A 24,673-nucleotide genomic window follows, 5' to 3' on the forward strand; every position below is an offset into this window, starting at 1 on the left:
ACTTAGATTTACTTTCCTCCACCAAACTGTCTATTATTCTTAGCAGGGTATATACAGCCTCCTCAGAAGGTGCCATAGGCAGTAATACAGTTAGTGCTTTATTTCTGGGCCAGCACAGTAATAATTTGCCATGCTTCAAAGATAAACCATGACTGCAAAAAACCTTGGATAATCATTCTAAACAAGACTCCTGTTTATAAGCACAGCAATGAACTGAAGCTCCTGTTCATATGACTTCTTTTAATAACTGCTTTTTCAAAAGAACTGTGACTAATTGCAGGAACTTGTCTGTTGATTCAATAGACACCTATCTGGGGAAGGTAGCTCCACTGAAAGATATGTGCCAAAATAACTATTTATGAATATTGCCAGCTGCCTCCTGCATGCATCTTTCTTTTGCATATTGTTTTCACAATATACATTACATAAAACAGACAACAGAAAGACACATGTTTGTATTTCAAAGGTACACTGGTATTTATATATTTCTGTGCCACACTTCATAATTCTATGCAATTTATTGATATTCACTAACATGGTTAATTATTTTCCTAGCTCTGTTGTTTGTTTATTGCTGAATAATGGCATGGAAAAAAAATCTATGACACAAGTTCTGCTGAGTTGTTTAGTACTGTGTGGTGATTTAAAGAAAGCAGTTTTTTAAATATCCTTTTAGTTTTTATATTTTTTAGAATGGAATAGACTAACTTGGCTGAAGAGTAGAGTTCCTGTACTATAATGTCAGTGTGCCCATTTGGGAGTCCAAGTGCCAATACCTTCTATATTTTGGCTTCAATTTCTCTATGGCACATAAGCAATCAAATTAAAAAAAAAAAACTGTGGACATTATATGACCTCTTTCATTTCACTGGCTCCATTTTAAACCACACCTCTACAGGTGGTCCTTGTTCAATGATGACTTGTTCAGTGGCACTGAATAAGTAGTATTTATGATCAGTTTTCATACTTACATCGGTTGCAGCATCCCCACGGTCATGTGATCGCGATTATGTCACAGCCTGTGTCACATGATCACTATTTGCAACCTTCTTTACTGGCTTCCTACAAACAAAGTCAACAGGGAAGCTGGCAGGAGATCACAAATGGCAACCACGTGACTTCATCGCTTAAAGACCCACAGTGATTTGCTTAACAACAGCAAGTGGAAGTGCCAGAATTTTTGTCGCTAAGTGGCATGGTCACATGACATTGTGCTTTACTATTGCATCACATAGCGAGAGAAATCCCAGTCCCAATTGCTATCATTAAGTGAGGACTACCTGTATTGTATACCCTGCATTAAATGTGCAAAATACATTTGGAAGTTGGGACAGAAATGTAATTTCAACTTTTATTCACAATTTACTCTGAAATAATCCTATTTTGAAAGTTGTGGAGTTTTATTGTCTTGTTTTGGCAGGTAGGGATATTAATAGTTTAGATTAGCCTATTGACAATTGTTTTTAAACAATTTCAGTTATTTCAGGAGGCATTTGAATTGCCTAAAATTGTGAAATGGGAATATATTGTTAATCATCTCTTGATTTTACATTTGGTCCAAAAGCTAAGCAGCATCTAAAACATCTGAGATATTACCAGTACTGAAATGTGTTTTGGATGATTCAATATTAGTTATTTGCAAGAACATGAAATGAAGAGCTGGAATAACCAATATTAACAAATCAATGGCTCAGGTCTTAAAGAATATTAAACGTGCTTATTACGATCATAAGATGAAACTAACTCCACTTCTTTTTCATGTTTACTGGACCTCATAGATAATGTTGTAAGAGGGTTGGCTATCAACCTCATGGTTTGTTAATGGTAAGAAGAGTCAGAAGACACATTATCATGGGATAAGGCTTGCCCCACTATCTATTACACTAACTGGAAATGTCCTGGTTTTGAACATATGAACACACTAAACATATCCAAAAATATGATGGCTCTAATTCTGTATCATATGGTATAAGATAAACTAAAATCAAATTGTGGCTATAAAATTCCCAAGACTACATGTCCATGAGTCCCTAGTTAAAATATTTACCTCTGAAATTGTGATCTGAAATAAATCTAGTGTTATTTTTGAAGTAAAGATTATTGCCTTACCAAAATAACAATAACTAGAATTTACAGAAAATTAAACAGGAGAATTGATCTATAGAAGCTTCCAAATAAAACTGTACTTTGCAGTATACTTGATTGCTTTGCAATATGTTTTCTGTCTCAAGGAAGGTTTTACAATCAAGAGCCTATTCCATCACAATCTTAACTGAACTGCTGTGTCAGCTTCTGTTTGTTGCCAGTTCGTTTTATGGCATATGTAAACTATTCATCTATTTAAATTTAACTTATACTCTTACCTTTCTGTTGCTGAGAAATAAATATTACTATGTCTGATGAAGTCCATGTTATTGGAGATGAAAATCCTCTTTCTTGGAATTTTGTTATTGTTAGATCCGTGTGCTTTTTGTACTTGTATTCTATATTGCACATTTTACTCTCTTAAAAAAAACTAATACTAAATAAGTGTCTAAACAAAACAGTGTGCTGATTGGATAGGTTACTAGAAAGTCTTTTAAAAACATAATAAAGAACATAGTATTGTTACTTGAGAAATTTCTAGACCAAAGACACTGTAAGGTGAAAGGCAAAAAGCTAATAAAGAAATAATTTTTCAGATAGGTAAATAATTTTTAGATAGGTAAAAAATTACATCACTACATTCTTACTACATTGTCAAGTATTCATTTTTGAAATTCCTCACCTGTTTGGCTATTCTGGTATTATACAGAAATAGAACTCTGAAACTGGATTGTATCATTCAGATTCATCTATTGAACCATCATACATATAAAAAACCTATTTCATGAGTATGCAAAAGCTACTTAGGAGAAAAAAAATCTCTGCAGAAGCATAAATCAATGAGCATAATGTGTTATGTGGTTTATTAAACTAAGAATGAGGACACCCGGTCCACATCCAATTTCAGTAGATGTACGCTGTTTCTTCAGGCAACAGTTTCTTGTTTCACTCTAAAAGGATTCTTGGCTGGATCTTAATTTACATTCCCAAACAATTATATGAAATTAAGTAATAGTTTCCCTTTTCACATGAAAGAAAAACAAAAACAAGAGATAAAGAAAAACTTGGGTACCATGCTCATTTCTATTTTATTAAACTAAGCCATTTGTCTCCAAACTAGTCTTTTTGGATACATTTTACTTCAATAACATAATTTGTCCCTGAAAAAGATATATTTTGCTTCAGTCTGATCACATATGCTTAAGATTTCATTGGGAAACTGCCACATTCAAATAAGCAGCAAAGTAATTTGAGCAACTTTTGTCTTGATATTTTCTTTCTAGTATTTTTGGTATCACTTTTCCACATCTGTCTTCAAATACAAATCCTTATTACAAACTCTCTTTTCTGTACTCATATTAGCATATTACAAACTCCATTTTCCATCTGATATGGAATTAACTAACAACACTAAGCTATGATCCTCTCTTGATCGATAGCACAATAATTTCCAAACTGTGCAAATAATGTATGCCAAAAAACCTAAGTATGCTATAACACCATGGGTAACATCAGATAATCATACAATTCATTTTTTCAATGTTATTAATATCACATGAATTAGGAGTATATTTATAATTTATATTATAAATTAAATATACACTTTGGCTGAATTCTTTTCAAGTGCTTGATATACAGACCTTGAGTTATGACCATTCATTCATCCTCCCCGGACTGGCCCGCACAGCACAACTTGCTCACCCCCTGACCCTCCCCCACACCTCCTCCCTCCCTCCTCCACCCAGCAACAGCCACTTACTTGCTTGCTGGCCTGAGACTTGCAACTTCCTGCCGACTTCCCCACTGACTTTGGTTGTGGAAAGCTGGCTGGAAGTTGCCTTGCCTAACAACTGTGGGATTCAGTTAACAATGGCAACAAGTACTGCAGGGATTGCCATCGCTAAGCAATGTGGTTGTGCTTTACAACCACATCACTTTGCAACATAAATTCTGGTCCCAACTGCCATTGTAAGTTGAGGAATATCTGTATATATTTTGTGCAAAACATATATTTTCACAAGCATAAAGAATTCACAGTACTCCATATTTCTAGTAGGGAATGTTTTCTAAAGGAAAGAGTTTATAAAAATTGTTTAAAAAAAAACAACTGCAACCGTAGAGCAAAAGAAACAGTATTTAAAAAAAACCCAAACCACCAATTATTCCATTAATCTAATCCACTATATGTATTATCTGTGGTGCATTATCAGAATATGATTTTTTAAATAAAGAACTGATGAGAATTTAACTGATAACAAAAGAAACTGAACATTTCTTTTGTTATCAGTTAAATTCTCATCAGTCCAGGAAGAGACCCAGCTGGGTCTAGTGGCTAAGGCACTAGGCTAGAAACCAGGAGACTCTGAGTTCTAGTTCCACCTTAGGCATGAAAGTTGGCTGGGTGACTTTGGGCCAGTCACTCTCTCTCAGCCTAACTCACTTCACAGGGTTGTTGTTGTGGGGAAAATAGGAGGAGGAAGGAGTATTAGGTATGCTGGCTGCCTTGAGTAATTTATAAAAATAATGAAGGCAGGATAAAAAAAAATCTAAAAAAAAATCCAGGCACATTATAAAACAAAGGGTTTTGGCCAAAAGTCCCCCCTCCCCGCCCCAAGTTTCAGAAATAATACAGTAGAGAATATACAGCCATAACAGGCATTTCTGGGATCAATTTCTTATATTAATGGAGAACTGTAAAACCTGCTTTTTGGGTAATTAAAGAACATTCACTGAAGGTGCAATTCAAATCTTTCAATTGTTGTCTAGACATAGCTTCAAATCAGAAAACAACACATGAGCAATGAACTTCTTTTCCTTGATAAAAAAAATCAAGCACTGCTGATGTAACATACATATCACATGAAACAGTACTTCAGGTAACAAATGTAGTTATTTTTAACCTATGTAACAAACAAAGCTGTAGGCATGCAATAATTCTATAAAGACAGAAAAGAAACAGTGTAGCATAAATGTAAAAATCCTCTTGAGACATTCAATGTTTTCATGGAATGGACTGGAAGTATGTAGGAAATACAAACTGAAATAACAGATTAGAAAAAGCAAAGAGTTTTACTTGGACATTAGACTTTAACATTTGTTAAAGATGTTATGGTTAGTAGAACATGTATAAATTACATAAAAGAGAAAACATGGAGCTATGTTATTTAAAGTAGGGGAAATGTGCAAGTTTCCTGATTTACATAATTTATGCAGAACACAGAATGTAACTTTTCAAAGTATGAAATTTGGATTGGATTTGCATTTATGAAAATAATATAAAACATAACTGCAGCAGGAGTTCATATCTTCATTTCAGTTTTAGTACAAAGTCAAGTTCATGCATGGCATATACACAGCCTGTTGCTTTGAGATTTCCAAAAAAGTACAGTGGTACCTCGGGATACGAACTTAATCCGTTCCGTGACTCTGGGCGTATCCCTAGTTGGTCGTAACCCGACGCAAATTTCCCCATAGGGTTCAATGTAAATCCGGTTAATCCGTTCCGCCCTCCGAATTTGGTCGCACCATGAAGCAAATTTTCCCATAAGGTTCAATGTAATTACTGTTAATCCGTTCTGGCGTCCACGGACCACGCGTCAGGGGCGGGAAAACGGCCGGGCGCCGCGCGGCGGGAAAACGGCCGGGCGCCGCGCGGTGGGAAAATGGCCGCGGACCACATGTCAGGGGTGGAAAAATGACCGTACCCCGAGGTGGAGTTCGCACATCGAGGTAAATTTTTGCGGCCGGAGCTGGTCATAACCCAAAAAGTTCGTTAGTAGAGGCGTTCGTATCCCGAGGTACCACTGTATCTCCAAATTTTAATCAAATTCTCCAGCACCTTGATATGTACTATTAAAGACTTTGCAAATTAAGTTTCAGTTAAGAAGTTATTTGCAGCTGAATATTTTTTTCTGAAGCAGTAAGGACACTAATAGATGACATATCTAAAGTATCAGGAGCTAAACATTATCTGTTAATACTAAATTTAAAAAAAAAAGGTTCCACTGTTGATTCAGAAACTTCCATTGATTTAATTTTCCAAATTCAGAATATGCAAATATTATCCCTAAAATTAAAACTCTCTCAACCATAAACAATAAAGCTATTTTCTAATTTATCATGGAGAAACTATAAGCAGTTGCAGTGAGATCCCACAACCATTCAGAATCATTCATAGAATTCTCAAGCCTCTTCAATTTTTTTAATGTACACTTTATATTAGCAGTGTGCTTTTATTCTCAGAACAGCAGTCCAAGATAGAAAGATGACACTTTGTCCTATGCACTGATGCCAATCAGAAATAACTAGATCCCATAAATGTGCCACCCAGAAGCAAAGTCTTCATTTATCCAGCACTGAATGCTCACACTAGGACATCATACTGAAAGTAACAGGTAGTCCTCAACTTATGATCACAATTAGGACTGGAACTTCCATCACTAAGTGATATGGTCGTTAAGTGAGTCGACCAAATTTTATTACCTTTTTTCCCACGTCATTATGAGAATCTGGCTTCCCCCATTGATTTTGTTTGTCAAAAGCTCCCTGGGAAGATCGCAAATGGTGATCACATAACCCTGGGATGCTACAACTGTTGTAAATACATCCCGGTTGCCAAGCACCCAAATTTCAAACACGTGACCGTGGGATGCTGTGACACTCATGTGTGGACCAGTCATCACTTTTTTCAGCGCCATCGTAACTTCGAACAGTCATTAAATGAATAATCATAAGTCAAAGGACTACTTGTAACTAAGCACACTGGCTCTAAGATCAATTCAAAGAATGTGTCAAAGCCCTGACTAAATTAGCCAGCACATATAGAGTTTTTTTAAATACTAAGGGACACCACCTGCACAGAGTTGTACCTAACCTGAAGAATAATTACAAGGCTTTACAGGTAGCCCATTTGGCAAAGCTAGTATAAAACTCTACTGCATTCTAGCCAGCTTGCAGCCCACTCATATGCAAAAACTGATTTTGGAGCAGGAAGATGAGCCTAAGATGTGATCCAAGCATTTCTGCATCACATTTTGCTGTAGATTTCCTCCTGAACTGACCTCCTGTGTCCATCTCTGGGACCTTTAAAGTACTAAAAGAATGAAAAAGCTGCTGTGGGGGCATTTAATTTCCATAGAACTTGGGAACAGCTCCTGTACTGGTCTTTCTATTTATGCACACTGATCACTCCTTCCAGTCCTAAGGAGTGGTTTCATTCCACAAGACTGCTCTGTTCAATTTTTGGCCAGTCTTTTAAGTATTATCTATTCCTATGACATCTATGCTGTTTCAATCAAAGCAACTTTAAATGGCTTACAGAGTCATACAATATAACAAAACCACAAGATATAACAATATCCCTGCCACTCACAGCCCCACAGCTTTCAACCTCCAAATGTCCATTCAGTAAAATAATCTTAACTGCTTTGCAGAAAACTAATAGGCAAGCATAGTCTGGGGGCATGGAGTTCCAAAGCCTGGAACTGACTTGGGGACCATGTCTCCTGGACTCTAGAAACAATACTCTCAGCAGCCCTTCTTTGTATATGTGCACAGGCCAGACAGACTGTACTTGGACAAGATGGTTCCTAATGGATGGATCCAAGCCTTATTGGGTTTTGCAAGTCCAAATTAGTACTTGAAACTGACCCGAAAACCTCTAGGTAGCCAATACAGCCTCCAGGGAATAGTTGTTACACTTACATAATGGCTCTCACTCAACTACTGTCTTGGCTGCAGCCTTTTGTACCAAATACAGCTTACAGTTGTTTCCAGAGGCAGCCCAAAGCCTCTGCATTATAGTATAGCATTATAGTAATCTAAATGCAAGTAATGAGAGCAGGAGTTGTTATTGTCTGACAGGCCCACAAGTGGTGCACAAGCCTCAGCTGGATAAAGCCACCATGGTTCGTACCAGCCAATCCACCAGGAGCCATGAGTCCAAGAGGTCCACCAAAGTGTGGATCTGCTCCTTCAGGGGAAGGGTGACCACATCCACTTGGACCATCTCTGAGCCAAGGTGTTCCTAGGCAAACAGCAATTCTATGGTACAGGGATTTAGTGTACCCATCCAGAGCCTTACAACCTCCAAACATGGCATTTTCAGCTTAACCTGCAGTGGTGCTATACTAATGATAACTCACTTCAAAGTTAACAGATTATTCTTCCAGTAGTTTCACACAGATGTAAAGACCAGAGGGTGAGAGCTGGTCCTTCAGGCACCACTTACTGGAGTAACTACCAGCTTGACTGTTCCTCTCCTACTTCTTCTAACTGAAGCTCCCCACTAAAATAGGAACAGAACCACCACAAAACAGTACCTCTATACCCCAACCCTATATAACAGGGTTGTATAACTTTTGGTATAACAGGATAACAAAAGCTACTGAGAGGTCTAAAAGAAGTCAAAAAGGAGTAAGAGGGGCCTACTCCCTATCCTCTAGGTCCCAACATACCCACCAGTTCAATTAATGCTGTTTCCATTCCACACATAGTCTGAATCCTGACAGAATCTTGCAAGTCTGAAAGCTACTGATTGAATACCTATAGAACAGTTATGAGGAAAACTGGCAGTTACTGCTACAGATTGCCATTTCCTTTAACTGTAAACAGCTATATACAGGTTAGCTGCACCACTATCAGAAGTCTTTGTGCTTCTATACCCTCATAACAAGAAATTAAACAACAGTGCCTACCTGCTCCCCTTTATAATTTTTATATAAATTTCATGGCTAATTGTCTGCTAAAGGTATGTTTCACTGATGTTGGCCAATAAATACATATTCATTCACCAAACTGACTAACCTTAGCCTATCAGACCAAGTCTTCATTAGGGATTGACCTTATGTGGCAATAATTTTACCTTAATTAGTTAAGTTTTTCAAAATATCCTTGCTGTCCTGTATAGAACATTTTCACAATCCAAGCACAATGTTTTGCATCAATGATTTTAGAAATGAGTTTTAATAATACAAGATTGCCTCTGTCCTCATCCAGGTGGAGCAACCTGACCCCCTCCCACCGTATGTTTTGCTGCCTTGCTCTTTACATCAACTTTGGCTTTTTGAATTAACAATACCATTATTAATTACATGTTTGGGTTGGCTTCATGAATATGACTTTTTATTAGCAAATCAGGGGTCTCAATCTCACTACAGGCCTCTCCAGGTCATTTTATGTAACCTGCAGCCCACTCAAACCTACAGCAGCCAGAAGTAGGACAAGAGTTTGCTGATTTTGGCCAAGTACCATAGATCTTCCTTTATACTAGAAAGCACAGCTCAGTACTTGGAAGAGGTGGGCCAAAGTTGCATACATAATCTTTCATCAAGAAGCTATCACAGCTACACCCTGCTCTACCACCAGCACAGCGGCTCCTCCTTGCTGCAGTTTTAGGATAAGAAAGAGTGGCTCCACACCCAGACAGGGCAGGCTGAGAGGTAGCCCTGAGTTGTGATGACAGCATCTTGATGTAGGGCTAGGAGGGCGCAGAGCCAAGCTTCTCATCCTAAAGTTGTAGCCAGTGGAGATGTGGTAGTACTGAAGGGAACAGAACCCAGACCTGGTCTCAGTTATGATGGACCATCAATGTAGAGCAGCTACCCTTAGGCCTGTCCTGCCTTGTTCAGGCATATACCCATTTCTTTTCAGCATAAGACAGTGCTTGTTATCCTGCTGTGCACATATTCAGTAAAGTTCTTTCCATTTCCCTCTCTATGTCCATTAATTGCCCAGCTTTCAATTTTAGTTCTCTGAATATGCAGTTGACCTGCTAAAGGGAAAGCAACTCTTAACTTCTCAATTCCTTTTATGGAGATTTCTTTTTAAGAAAATCATCGGGGAATTTGCACAAAGATCTCCACTATGTATTTGACATACCAAAACCAAAGGACTTCCTGCTCTATTATTCTTCCTCTGCCACCTGCTTTCAGTCAAAGTCATGGTAAATCTTTTTGTATAAAATAAATATGGTATTAAGTCACCAGGAGGAAATGGGCAAGATAATATTGAAGGTACTCATATATTAAACATAGTATGCTCATAAATATTTACTAAATGAGTTCAGGACATAGGACTATAGCCCAATAGCTAATTCATACCACCAAAACAATTTATTGGCAAATTTTTAAAATTTCCAACCCAATACAATTCTTTGAGATACTAAACTATTACAGTTTGGATCCAGATTAAGTAATTTAAGAGGGGAAAAGACTGGACAAATTCAGAGCCCAAACCTTCACTTTATAAACCTGATATGAAATCACTAACCTCCATGCTTCCCTAGTAATTATAAATGGTAAACACCAAATAGCAATTAAATTCTGTTTCATGTGACAGAATGGTTTCTCTTCAGATCATATAACTCTTCCCCCCCCCTTTTTTTTTTACCAATTTTAGCATATATTCCATCAACAGTAATATGAATTTGAGCTAAATGTTCAGGAATTATATCTTCTTAGGCAACTTTTCACAAACTGAAGAAAAAACATGATCCCCCCCCCCCCAATTGCCAATATCATTTTTACTTCTTGGAGGAACTGAAAATAATTAACCAGCACAGATACCTCTTCTGAAAGGGATATATCTTGTCAAGTTTCAGAACACAGAGTCATAAAGTTCAAAGGGACCCAAAGATGACCTAGCTCAATTCCTGCTCGGTACAGGATCTGCTAAGAATTTCAAACAGAATGCTATCCAACCTCCCAATGAAGAGAAACATAATGCAACCTATTTCACTGGTTGACAGCTCAGAAGATTCCTCTTAATATTTATCTGAATCTATCTCCAGATAGTTTCAACCCATGTGTTTTGGCCTGCCACCCAGAATAAGAAAGAACAAGTCTGCTCCTCCTCTATATATGCCAATGATATGATACCTCTTTCATCTTCTCTTTTGCAAACTACACACAGCAGTTCCTTTATCCATTTCTGTGTCCCAAAACTAGATAAAGAGAAGCCAATTAAGAAAATGAGTCAAAAACATTACACTTATTGATTTATTGAGGAAATAAGCTACATATTTGGGTGTAGCTCTAAATCAGTTCATTTGAAGGAGAATTTAGAGCCAGGTGTTTCAATCAATGGGATGATAAATAGGTGTGAGTGTGGGAGTTCCTGCTTTATTTAAAGAACAGAATTCTGAGGATTCACTATCAAAATCTGATATTAACAACTCAGGGATGTGGAAGTGTGTAATGGCTCGAACAAAGGAGATTTCTGAGGACCTCCAATTCAACACCATTGTTAGCATCCCCAGGAGGAATCGACCAACCAAGATCATGCCAAGAAGTCTGAGGATTCACTATCAAAATCCGATCTTCACAACTCAGGGATGTAGAAGTGTGTCATGGCTCAAACAAAGGAGATTTCTGAGGACCTCCAATTCAACACCACTGTTAGCGTCCCCAGGACGGATCAACCAAGCAAGATCATGCCAAGAGCAAGGCATGTAATACTCCAGGAATCTCAAAGAACTGCAGGGAAATGTCTAAGGAACTAAACGCCTCTCTTGCATTGGCAGATATCAGTGTTTGTGAGACCACCATCAGGAGAACACTGAACAACAATGATGTGCATAACAGGATTGCAAGAAAGCTACCACTCTAAACAGAACATTGCTGCTCATCTACAGTATGCTAAAGACCACGTGGATAAGCCAGAAGTCTACTGGAAGAATGTTCTGTGGACAGATGAGACCAAAATAGAACTGTTTGGCTGGAATGAAAAGTGTTATGTTTGATGAAAGGCAAACACTGCATTCTAGCATAAGAACTTTATTTCATCTGTGAAACATGGTGGTGGCAGTATCATGGATTGAATCTGCCTTGCTGCCTCTGGACCAGGTTGGCTTGCCATCATTGATGGAACTATGAATTCTGAATTGTACCAGCAAATTCTACAGGAAAAGGTTAGGCTATCTGTCCATGAATTGAAGCTGAAGAGAAAGTGGGTCATGCAGCAAGATAACAACCAAAATCACACAAGTTGTATGAGCAAAGAATAGTTAAAGCAGAAGAAAGTTGATTTTTGGAATGGCCAAGTCCAAGTCCTGACCTTAATCCTATAGAAATGTAGAAGGACTTGAAGTAGGCAGTTCATACAAGGAAGCCCACCAAAGTCCCTATGTTGAAGCTGTCTGTAAGGAGAAATGGGCTAAAATTCCTCCAAACTGATGTGCACAACTGATCAACATTTTATCAGGAATGTTTAGTTGCAATTATTGCTGCTGGGGTGGGGGTGGGGGGCAGCACACTAGTTACTAAAAGCAAAGGTTCACCTACTTTTGTCACACGCAAATATGTAGCTTTGGATAATTTTCCTCAATAAATAAATGAACAAGTAGAATGTTTTTGACTCATTTGTTTAATTGGGTTTTCTTTTGGGACTTGTGAGGAACAGATCGTGTTTTAGGTCATATTTATGGAGAAATATTGAAAATTCAAAAGAGTTCACAAACTTTTAAGCACCATTGTAACTCTATCTACCCTTAGAGGTAAAACAAATGAACAGAAACCAAATGGTTTCTTTCCCAATATATTAAATTATTTCAGCCCATGCAGAAATGATGCTGCAAGTAAAATACACCATGGTGAGCTGTGGAAAGGTTACCAGATGTCTGCTTTAATTCTTCGATGAAATGGAATAAAACACAATCGTCACAAACTACATGAATAATGTACATGAATGAAAAAAATTGTATTTGATAGGTAATGGGATCAAGGAATACAGCACACAATGTATCTGACAGGGTGACATATGCTATTATGACATGAGGCTGCCTTATCTGTTGGTGGAACCCTTCTACAGTCCCATGGGGATTGCAAGGAAAATCAGGGCATCTGCAGTGATGTGGGTTTTTAAAACTATGTTTAAATTAATATATTCTAGGATGAAATTCAAGATAATCATCTTGATGCCATCAAGTCTTGTCCCTGGGAATTGGACTCCCAAATGATGTAAGCAATCCTCTCAACTGTATCTTCTAAATGAGTCTGGCAGCACAGATAGATCAAGGTGTACCATCACACTACTGAGACTGAAAAACAGGCTCTCTGAAGCATTTTCCTCCATAATGACTTAACAGAATTACATATTCCCAAACTGTTAAGGGATAATGTGTTATCGTGTGGTTATTGGGCCACTCAAAAGCTCACTGATCAAGAACCATAAGCAAACCTTCAGAAGAAATCAAATGCACCCCTCTTTAAGATTATTTTCATTAACCGGGAATTCAAATACATAAAATAGAAGCTGCTGTCTTCTTGGCTAGTAGACCACTACATAACTATATCCTTCTTAACAGGAAAAAAAAGGAAGAAAAAAATTGGAAAAAATAAGGCAGCTTTGTTTTAAACCAACCCATATAAAAGAGGTGAAAATTTCATTTGGCTTTTATTTTTTAAATTTTAATAGAAAAATTAGAATACATCAATTTCTTCATAAATGAAGGGGAATACATCAATTTCTTCATAAATGAAGGGGAAAAGTTTAACAATGCATATGTCAAGAACACAAAACACAACATCCAGGCATAAGGCTTTGAGTATTTGATTCTTACAAATCTAGGTTTGAATCTTTACATATTCAACCATGTTAAGGATGCTAAATTTAGGTTGCCAGTTGATTTCATCTTAAGTTATCTGGCAGATATAATCTGGTACTCTCAATTTCTGGAGTAGTCACACGTGTTCAATCTGTTTGGTGCTTCCAGTTGAGAGTACTTTTTTTTTTTTTTTTTAGTAAAGAACTTGTCAACGTTTGGGGACAACAAGAGAGAAAGGACTGGAATTAAAAAAAAACTAAAATATGAGAGGTATCTGCCTCTCCACAATTTAGAGAAAGGAAACAAGTAGCTTGTCAACCTAGCAAGTTTGCTACACAGTTCTAACACTGTGTAAGTATATATATGGAGTGTTATTTCCACTGATGCAAAGTTAAATTAAAAGCAGTTCTACTTTTTGAAATGTCAATACTGGCTCATATGTTCTGAGAAATTTCACTCATTTAGAATACAGATGGTATGAAATCTTGCCAACATATCATTTCTATCAGTTAGAATTCTTGTTACTACCAACATTACCTGCAAAGTAAACTGAGGTTGCCACCTTGTGGTTTGGTAAATTATTACTACTATATTTACTTGCCTGGGAAGGTGACTTGCTCTCTCCCACTCAGCTTTTAAATGGGAGTATTGTACTAAATTTACTGAGAATATAGAATGGAGACAACACATTTCTCTTCAATGTTTTGTTAGGATTGGGCTGGAGATTCCTTAAATTCAGCCCAGCTGCCTTTGAGATAAAAACAGACTAAACACTGACTAAAGCTATCACAGCTGAGCCTAAAATGCAAGGTAAGTTTGAGGAACATTTTCAGAACTGAAAAGCATCATGCCCTGAAATTTATTTAAGTAAAAGATTAGTTTGTCCTGTACTAAACTAATATGGCATTTCCACTTCCCTAGTAACATCTCTGTGAATAATTCTGGAAGAAACTAACTGGAAGAAGAAAAATGGTAGAAGCAAATCCAGGAAATGATGGCAACAAGGAATTTTTTTCTTTGGAACTAGGCTTCCTCTACTTTCATTTCTAAAATCAGAATGGGAGAACATCCAGAAAAAGGCTTCTTGTTATAAACAATTTATAAATATTCATGTGCAACATTGGTGGTTTTTAGTCTTAATTATTCTCACATTTAAAATGATGTGCTTCATCTTTTTTTAATCACAACTCTGGGAATAGTACAATGTAGGGAAATTACACACATCTGTTAATTTTAGAAATTCACAGTGACTCACAGGTAATTTTTCTTCAACTTACGAAGTTTCTATATTATTAATAATTTTAATACAATAAATAAAGATGAGTAGTGTTATAAAGACTTAATAAATATCTTAATAAAACTATATTTTACTGCTTACTTGCACATAACTGATCATCTTTGCCACAGAGATACATCTCCATGCTATCTATCCATTTCTTTTATTGGTATTTGTCTCTGATACCTTGCATGTACTGTATATTGTTACCTTTGTACGTATGGTTGTACTGTACTGCACTTGAGACTCCTACATTACAGGAGACAAATTATTTACACTAATTCACATAGCTTAATACACAAAAACAGATCTAGTTATTGTATCTAATATTTTTTTTCTCTTTCTCCCAAAAATTCTTGATTAAAACAATAGAAGCTTTCCTACTTTGTCATTTCCAAGGACAGACAAAAATTAAAGGGAAAAAAGGGAAGACGTTTAAAAAAGGGGTTAGGGGATAGGGAGAGTATCTCAAACATCAATACAAAATATTTTATTATACTGAAGCCCAATGGGTTTTGGAAAATTCTTTTGTCAATGTTTTTTTTAGCTGGTAAGCACAGTTTTTGGCAGAAGAATTTTTCAAAACAATTGGGCTTCAATATAACATGTTGGACCGAAAGAAGGTGTCTGAGTCAGCGAGCTTTCATAGTGTAGGGTAGACTAGAACCTGGCTCTCCCTCCTCCTAGTCCAGCATTGTGTTTCTATAAAATAAAATACTTCCTACTGGCATTTGTGATACTCTCCCTGTTTTTTATAGCCTAGAAGTAATATCTAAGTTAAATATATTTATATAAATATGGATATGAATATGAATATATCCATATTCAAATTAATGCAATTATCTCCTAATAGATCTTAATATTATATTAAATATATTTATTAGCATCCAGAATACTGTGAGGATCCAAACAATTGTACTATGACTAAATATCTTTTGGGCAATAACTGCATTAACCTGAATATGGATTACAACCAAAGATTTAAGATGTTCCTTTAAGAAAGCACATTATTATATAATTAGACAGCCAGTACAGTGTAGTAATGAAAATGCTGGACTAGGAGGAGGGAGAGTCAGGTTCTAGTCTACCCTACACTATGAAAGCTCGCTGACTCAGTCACCTTCTTTCGGTCCAATCCAGCTCACAGGGTTGCTGTTGTGGGAAAAATAACAGAAGGGAGCACTGTGTCTGCCACCATGAGCTCAGGTACTGTGGTGGATAGCAACAGAGAGCAAGGCTATCAGGAAGGAGGGGGCACATTCCAAGAAGGGAAAGGAGAAAAAGACAACACACTTCGGAGATGGAGCGTGGGAAGCAGAAGAGGTTCAGGATAGCCACTCCCCAGAACCTCCCAGGATATATCCACTAGTTCCAATAGTATAGATTTAGTCTGGCAAGATTTTGTCTATATGGTATAAGTAAATAAAGGAACTGAACTCAACTGGGCCTGACAGGTACAGAAAAGCAGGATATAAATCTAATAAGTAAACATTCAGTTAGTATTAAAACTGCAACTGATCTAATGGGCCTGAGCTCCCTACTCCTACATTCAAATATACTATACAGCTGGTGAATTCTATCTACAACAGTCTGTGCAGTTTATTTACTATAATCTATTTATGATTTCAATTATAAGACTACCCAACTCATCAATGACTCTGTGTAAATTAAGCACATAATGATCTACCATTATTTTGATTATGTAGAATCAAAATACGTGTGTTGGAAGAGGTCTTATAAGTCATCTAGTCTAGTGCCTTGCTCAATGCAGGAAATCACTAAGCCATCCCCCACAGGTAGCCATCCAGCCCTAATTGGAAAATCCCTAGGAGAAGTCCATGACTGTTCTAGGCAGATTTTTCCAAGCAGACTGTTCCACTGTGTAAAAGCTCTTAGTACAAAATTCCTCCTAATATTTGGTCTGAATATCCTGTCTTGTAATTTTAATCTTTTGGTCCTTAGTTTCAGAAGAGAACAGATCCATTCCCTCCCGCATATGGTAACCTTTTAGATATCTGTAGACTCAGTGTCCTTTTTTGTAAACTTAACATGCTCCACAACTTCATCCATTCTGCACAGGCCATGGACAAATACCACTTATCGTTGTTGTAGCTCTCTTCTGAGTCTGCTCCAACCTTTCCAACTTCCCTTGAAGTGCTATGCCCAGAACTGGACACACTGTGACCAGTATTATATACAGAATATATAATAAACCTATTTTACTGCCTGTGATTTGGATACAATGTTACTATTGATACAATCCAAGACTGCACTGACCTTTAACTGCAATATCACACTGTTGATATATAGCAGGGGGTCCATTAAATCCCTAGAATCTTCTTACATACAATGCTATCAAGCCAAGTCTTCCCAGTCCTGTACCTAGACATTTTTTTTCCCTACAGAGATGCATGATCTTACATATCATTAAGATCATCCTGTTGGATTTGACCCAGTGTTCAAGTCAGCTGATGTAATTTTGAACCATTACTGAATGGTAATGAAATTACTAACTACTAATTTTTAACTACTTTAAAGAGCAATATTAAGATAATATAAGCAATATCTAATTTTGCAAGGTTTTGTGAATAAAACTGGTCTGCAAATAAATGAACAACTTTGCCAGGCTATGAATTTTCAGGATTTCTAGAATTGCAAACAGACATATTTTTTACCTTGAGACTATGCTAGATCCATTGTAGAGATCACTTGCATAAGACAGTGTTGCCAAAGGTCGAACAGAATTGTAGCGAGTAAACTTAGATAGGCACTCTTGAAATTCATCCAGCTGGGTTGAGGTTCTACTATCATCTACATGGGAGAAGCAGGGAGGAAAAAATGCAGTTTAAAATTTTTAGAAGGAAAGAAAAAAAGATAAACATAGTTTCAGTCAACTGCCGCTGTCAGTTTACAGATCAATTAAATACTAAATTTCCTTGAATCTGCAGGACTAGCCTAGAAATGGCTGCTTATTAGTCTATCAAGATCTGAAAACATATTTTGCAGTACACAGCAAATACAGAATTTAAGTCAGGGACAGAATACTTAAAAGATATACACAACCTTTCAACATCCTTTCCCAGCCTGATGCTTATCAGAAGATATAGTCTATAATTGCCATCCCCCCACCTCAGCCTGATTTGGGTATAGCTGGTACTTCTGTGGAAAATACATACAATGTAAAAGTACTCTTCTCTTATTTTATCTAATTCTAGATCCCTTAATAAAACTAGGATATATTAGTTTGAGAGGGAAAATAACTCTTTTCAACTATTTAAGACATGAGAAAAGCATCATCACTGACAAACTTGCTGCATCATAATTCCATACCCATTTATATAATATGAATAAAAATCCCAATGGATGTTATAAAATATACTCTAAGATTTAAACAAACCACTTTTTTATCACAAGCCTGGGGTATAATCAGTGTAAAACTCAGGTGAGTTATTTAGTACATAGGATTAGATCAGGGCAGTGGGAGACAAGGACATGTCATGAAAAATGTCTGCACTGGATGTTGAGAAGACTAGGTAGTCTGTGGAGAAGTGAGGAGGGATGTCCCATGATGTGAACTATAGAAGAATTGAATTACATTGGAGTGGAATTCTAACCATATAGAAGGAGACTGAGGTGTGACAAGTCCTTGAAGTAAACATAAAACCTACAAACAAAAGCTCAAATATTTAAAGAAAGAGTACAGCCTTGAGATTTATACAGAAAAAATGGAAGGGGAAGAGAGAGAGAGACAAAGAGATGGCTCGCTTAGGGCGAAGAAACATCATTTTGAAGCAAACACTAAAGGGGAATATATGAAAGGGATGAATCATACGAATATAAAGTTCTGTCTTGACAAGGAAGAAGATGATAAGAATAGAGGAAAAAAAAAATCAGGCAGAGACCAGATAAATTACAAATCACAAAACAGAAAAGAGAGTAATATTATGGCTGCAGATGTCTATTATCCTATCCTATCCTATCCTATCCTATCCTATCCTATCCTATCCTATCCTAACCACAGCAAACTACTATGCAGAACAGGAAAAGGACATTGGGAAGCACGATAAACCACTTTATTCAAAAGCTAACAGGCATTCTACCTGATAGTCGAGTCATCCTGGTGGAAAAGTAGCATTGTTCCAAATCTTCAAAATGAGCTGTAAGTCTCTTCCTCCTTGAAGCTAAGGTACTATTATACGATGGCTGTTTCTTAGTCTGAATGAAGGAAAAGTGAAGAAAACTATTTTCATAAATCAATTACTGTTGATGGGAGGGCATCTACAAAGTTTTGCAAATGTTCCGTTACTTTACCAAAGAAACTTCAAGTATTTGGAACAAAGGGCCCAAATTTAGGGAACAAGTCACTGGGGGGTGGGGAGTGGAGGGAGAGGTCAGTCTATATTTGCTTTTAAATACCAGGAAGCTGAATCATGTACATATATTTGCTGTTTATGCACTGCTACCTATACTGCTTTTGACAAAGGTTTTCTTTACTCTCAAATTAATTTTGAGGTCAAATGCTATAGAAAAGCAAATTTTACATTATTATGTGATTGATGCAAAACACTAATCAGTAACATAATTTTAAATTGACAAGTGAAAACATTTCTAAATGTGCAGTTAAAATATTAACACTTTAGAAAATGTAACTCACTGTGGGTAAGATCTAGTAGAATGTTCTGTATTTCACACACTAATGTCAAAAAGCTACAGGTTTTCCTCAGAGTAAGTTCCATTTTTATTTCAGTGAGAATTTTTTACAGTAAATTCAAACAGATTACAGAACTCCTCACATATATAACAAGGAATCAGATCGCTTTTTTCCTCCATTTACAATATTGTCTTAAAAAACTTGGCAATTGGCGGGGAACACCTTATTACCTCTCCAAGAAGAAGAGAAACAGATACCACTGTTGGGAGGGCATGCAGAAATAACTTCCTCAAGAAGGAAAACAACACTGACTGGTCAAGATACGAACAATGACAAGACAGAAGCTAACATATATACACAAGGCATTATTTGCATCACGGGGCAACAGAAAAAACAGTAATTTGAGAAATGGTTATTTCACCAGGAATTTGGAAGATAAGCATTTCTTAACCTTCCTCTATTCACTCTTCCATAGCACAATTATTTGGATCTGAATCTGGGTTTCCTATATTCATTTTTTAAATAAAAGGGTTCTTTGAAAATAGTATTTTGCATCCAGGTTAGCAAGCCATATGCCTAAACTTTTGCCTGAAATGTTATTGCTTATTTTTGTTTACAGATCCTTTAAGCATTTAACATACTGCAAAATTTTAGCTGTTTTAATTTAATCCTTGAAAAACAGAACCAATATTTCACTGAAAATACTTTTAAATATTCAGAACATCCCAGATTCAAAAAGGTATCTGTGACGCTTGTCCCCTTTCCTACATATATGAAGATTATTCTTACCTGGGAACTGCCACTAAATCCAGGAGGTTGGCTATATTCTGTAGAATCAATAATGCTACTGTAAAAATAAAGAGCAGAATATGCATGAACAGTAGTTAATAACAAAAAAAAACTTCTGAGTTTTAATTTCTCTAATAGTATGACTAAGAAAAAGGATTTTATTCGGACTTCTTAGAGGAAATTTAAACACCTTTCCTAGTCTTTTTGGAGATGATGAGCTTGAATACAGCAGTCCTACACTGATGTGTAGGGTAGAGAATCAAGTTGCATTAAGTATGGTTGTCAGCAACGCAACCAGCTGTAATTTTCCAGAGGTAGAACTTGGTTGCTGAAGTGAATGGAGTCTTTTTGCAAGTAGAGGCTCTTTTTTGTGAACAGGAAAGCATCTTTGTTCATCTTACTCCCTGCCATGCACACTCAAGCCATTTGCAAATATCAGCTTATGACTCATAATACAATCATTTTCTATTAATATTAGTAAATATTAAAAACAACACTCTGACACAGATAGGCCTGGGAAATGGCTGACACAGTGGGTGTTATTACAAAGCCCTAATTTTATTAGAGGCCCAATCATAGCAATCATTTAAGTTTTTCCTGATCATGTTGTATAGTCCTACAAATAAAAACTAGTGTTTGTCTCTGGGGAGGTGTGCATAATTTCCACCCTTCATTTTTTATTTTCTATTTTATTTTTATACTCCTGAGGCCTGGGTGAAAAAGAACATGATTCTAGAAGTTGATGCTTTGCTTTGTCACAAACAAAAATACTTTTAATTTTATTTTTGTTTAAAATTAAAATTATTTTTGAAAAAATGTAGAGGCGCATATGGGCATTACACTGGGAATTCAGGCCAAAACTTGTTTGAAGGAATTTAGAAGAATGGAATGGGAATGTTGCTTCCTGAGGATTTTTTTTTTAACCCATCTGCTCTGCACTGCTCCAATTTGCTTTGTTCCAAGTCCCCTTGTGGGAGATAATATATCTTTACATCTTTTCTCTTTAAAAGAGACACAAAGAGTTGATGCATCTAGCTAAAACATTATCGTAAACACTAGGTTGTTCTCTTACTATAATCTTTGATTTGCACACTAAAACAATGGGGTTCAACACTGTGGCTGAATGCATAGATCGTATAAAGTCCTAAATTAGGTCTGCGACTTCACATACTGCCAGCCCTACAAGATAGATCAGACCTGGAAATCAACTCCACAGGAAGGCTAAAACTACTTTTATTGAGATTGGCTATGATAACAGTCTTGCAAGTCTGATTGTGTTGTACCTCTCTTCCCTCATATAATCCTTCTGAATTAGGGAGATGTTTGCCTGAGCCGCTTCTGAATGTTATCTCATCACATGCCTAAAAAATGCTTCAGTCATTTTTGCCTGGGCAACAGATCCTGCAAATGTCCATCAAGATCATCTTCCTTACTCCCAACACATGCTTCTTTTGCTTATCCAATGATAGACAGGATGGTGCAGGGCAAAGGTAAACGAAGCTGCTAAAGTGAGGAGTTTTTTTCTTGAGAAGTTTTGTACACATCCAATCTCTGTCTGGTATTTGGTTGACACCACAAAATCCTGTCTAATATTTACTGTTGTTCTAAGACAACAAGATGTATTTCATGGCAATTAAAGCAACAAGATCCTGCTGTTAATATCCTAGACTACATTCCCATATTATGCATGACCTGGATGTATTTTACTGTACTTAAACTGAACTGAAAACAGTTGCCAATCTACAAATATAACTGCACAGTGCTACAGATTTAGAGACAAAAAGGTGCTTCAGACTGCTCATGCAGCATTTGTCTGCAACTCTTTAAACCAAACCCTTGTTATGGGATTGTGGGGTAGTCATCCGCACAATCTCAATAAAAGACTATGGTTTTAAGGAACTGTAGAGAGGTGTTATGTTCATACCATCTTGTCTTCCTATCCAATGTATCCTATGGACAATTACTTTGCTAACGACACAGGCTAGGTTAACTTATGAGGATACCTTTAACTGAGGTGATCTCTAATTTGTGCAGAAAACAGGTTAAAGAAGGACATTAAAGCAGTTCCAGAGTGCTCTAACTTTGGACTTTTGTCCACTACCATGTCAAACAGGTATGGAAAGCACTGATTTTCAGAAGCAGAAACATAAGAAATAAGAAGGAACAAGACACACACACACACACTCTTGCTATGCAAAATATTTTCTAAACAGCCTCATATTTCTGAATCCTATGACAACTATCAGAAGCCTGAATTTTTTCTGATCCTATCATTTTTAGATAGTCTGAAAATTGAAGGTGCACTGTCACTGAAAATAAATTTCTCTGTTTCTCTAATCTGCTAACTTCCCTACACATCTTAACCATTCTATGTATTGTTTCAAATAAAAAAGTTACATTTTTATGTTATAAAAATGTCAGATAACACCCCCCCCACACCTCTAATTCTCTACATTTTCCTTTCTTTTTTTTAAGCCTTCCTATTTCTCATGGGCTTGTAGGGATTCTATGGAGTCATATACCTTAAAGCTAACTGCATGCAGAAAATGGCAGTGAAGTACTGTCAGTCAGTTTACTGCATGCTCAAACATTCAATGCTGTTTCCATATACAGGTAGTCCTTGCTTAATGACACTAATTGGGACTGAAAACTCTGTAGTTAAGTGTCTTGATCGTAAGTTGAAAAACCATGTGACTGTGTCACATAGAGGTGGCAGTTCCAGTTGTCATTGTTAAGCAAAGACCATCAGGTCATTAAGCAAGTGACTGCGACTTGTGACTTCCTGCCAGCTTCCCCACTGACTTTGCTTACCAGAAGCCAGCAGGAAAGGTCACAAATCACGATCATGGGACCATGGGACACTACAACATCATAACTGCAAGTCGAGCACCTGGATCACGAGCACAAGACTGCGGAGATGCTGTGATGGCTGTATGAGAACCGGTCATAACTACCACTTGTTCAGCACCGTCATAAGTTTGAATAGTCATTGAACGAGTGGTTGTTAAATGAGGACCACCTGTAATGAAAATAAACTACTGTTCCTAGTAGGTAAATTTACTGATATTTTAAAATTCTTTGCTATGGGAGGTTAGATTTTAGTGTAATGTTCCCTAAATATGAGTTGTACTTTCTTTTAAAGTGATGGTGCCAAATATAAAAGTGTATCCTCCACACATGCATTACAGATGTTGTGGTATTGAGCTTTCAAGTTTCCATATAGCACAGAAAATATAGTCTAGAAACATCTATGTTGGCTGGTTTGTTTGTTTGTTTTGAGATTTACAAGCAAATTGTCAGCTGTAAAATATTCATGTGCAGTACAGAAAGAGTTGCTATGCTGTTGAGTTTTCTAAGTGCCAAAATAAAATTACAGGAATGTCAATGTTTTCTTCAAAATAGTTGTTCTCTCTTTTGTCTATTTGTTTCTCTTAGCCTTCAAAGGACATAAAAACTAAAACACAGAGCTGCTACTGACACAATTAACTTTTGGTGTTACTACTATCCAAGAGGAAGGCCAATGGACTATATAGGAATGAGGAATGCATGCCTCTGCCGAAGTCACGAATTAAAATTCTTAGCTTTTGCATACAGCACAGCCTGTGGTGAAACATCCCAGAAGTTATAGTTTTACAACATTGACAGTGCTATAGGTTTGCCACCTTTGTACTATGTAATTTCTATCAATGTTTGCTTCTATATAAACTATGCTTTAAGACAGGTTAATATGGAGTGCAGTAGGGATGGAAAGGGGGGAAAAGTGGTTTACCCCAATATTTTATCCTATGTATTCTGTGCACATTTAAAAATGGTTTGAAAGATTACTTTGAACTTTGAGTGAGTACAAGCACAACACCTTTTACCAGTAAAACAGACATATTTTTCAGGGATTCACACAAACCATTGAACGAACTTATAAAGCAAGAGGGTCTTTTTTTTTAGATTTGCATGGAAGTCTGAAAAAAAGGATGATAAACAGCACACAGGTGCTATGCTTGTTTAAGTTCCAAGCACTTCTTCTAAATCATTTGCCAAACATACGTATATCTAATTCAACTGATATGTGGTTACCTGTGTGAAGGTGAAGGAGCTTCAAACTGGGGCACGGTGCTGTCTTCACTGACTGGTGAATATAAGCCACTCATTTCCTGGAATAAATACAGAGCCACACTGCAACTAAACAATATAACATTGATATCCTTTCATTAATATCAAATGTTTCTATCAAAGTATTTGATTATTATGTGCCATCAAGTCATTTTTGACTCTTAGCAACCACATAGACAGATTTTCTCCATCCCTAACCTGGTCTTTCAGGTCTTCCAATGGT

At 36.8% G+C, this 24,673-nt stretch overlaps 1 protein-coding gene across 5 annotated transcripts in view; it reads right to left on the reverse strand.

Annotated features, from left to right (window-relative positions):
• The window catches only part of COP1 (COP1 E3 ubiquitin ligase), a 132,254-nt gene that overhangs the window by 81,460 nt on the left and 26,121 nt on the right, over positions 1-24,673 (reverse strand). For all 5 annotated transcript variants that reach the window (XR_015798332.1, XM_088153207.1, XM_088153206.1 and 2 more), the window contains exons 8-11: positions 24,415-24,491; positions 20,344-20,401; positions 19,004-19,118; positions 17,579-17,714 (exon numbers count right to left, since the gene is read on the reverse strand). Coding sequence is in view for 4 of the 5 variants with exons in the window: in XM_088153207.1 (XP_088009333.1) it covers positions 17,579-17,714; positions 19,004-19,118; positions 20,344-20,401; positions 24,415-24,491 (386 nt within the window). In the remaining variant the exon portion in view is untranslated. The remainder of the gene's footprint in view (positions 1-17,578; positions 17,715-19,003; positions 19,119-20,343; positions 20,402-24,414; positions 24,492-24,673) is intronic.

This window comes from Python bivittatus, unplaced genomic scaffold, assembly GCF_059951505.1.
Source record: "Python bivittatus isolate LINGU-HERP-01145 unplaced genomic scaffold, Pbiv_v1 ctg000700_np1212, whole genome shotgun sequence".
NCBI lineage: Eukaryota > Metazoa > Chordata > Lepidosauria > Squamata > Pythonidae > Python > Python bivittatus.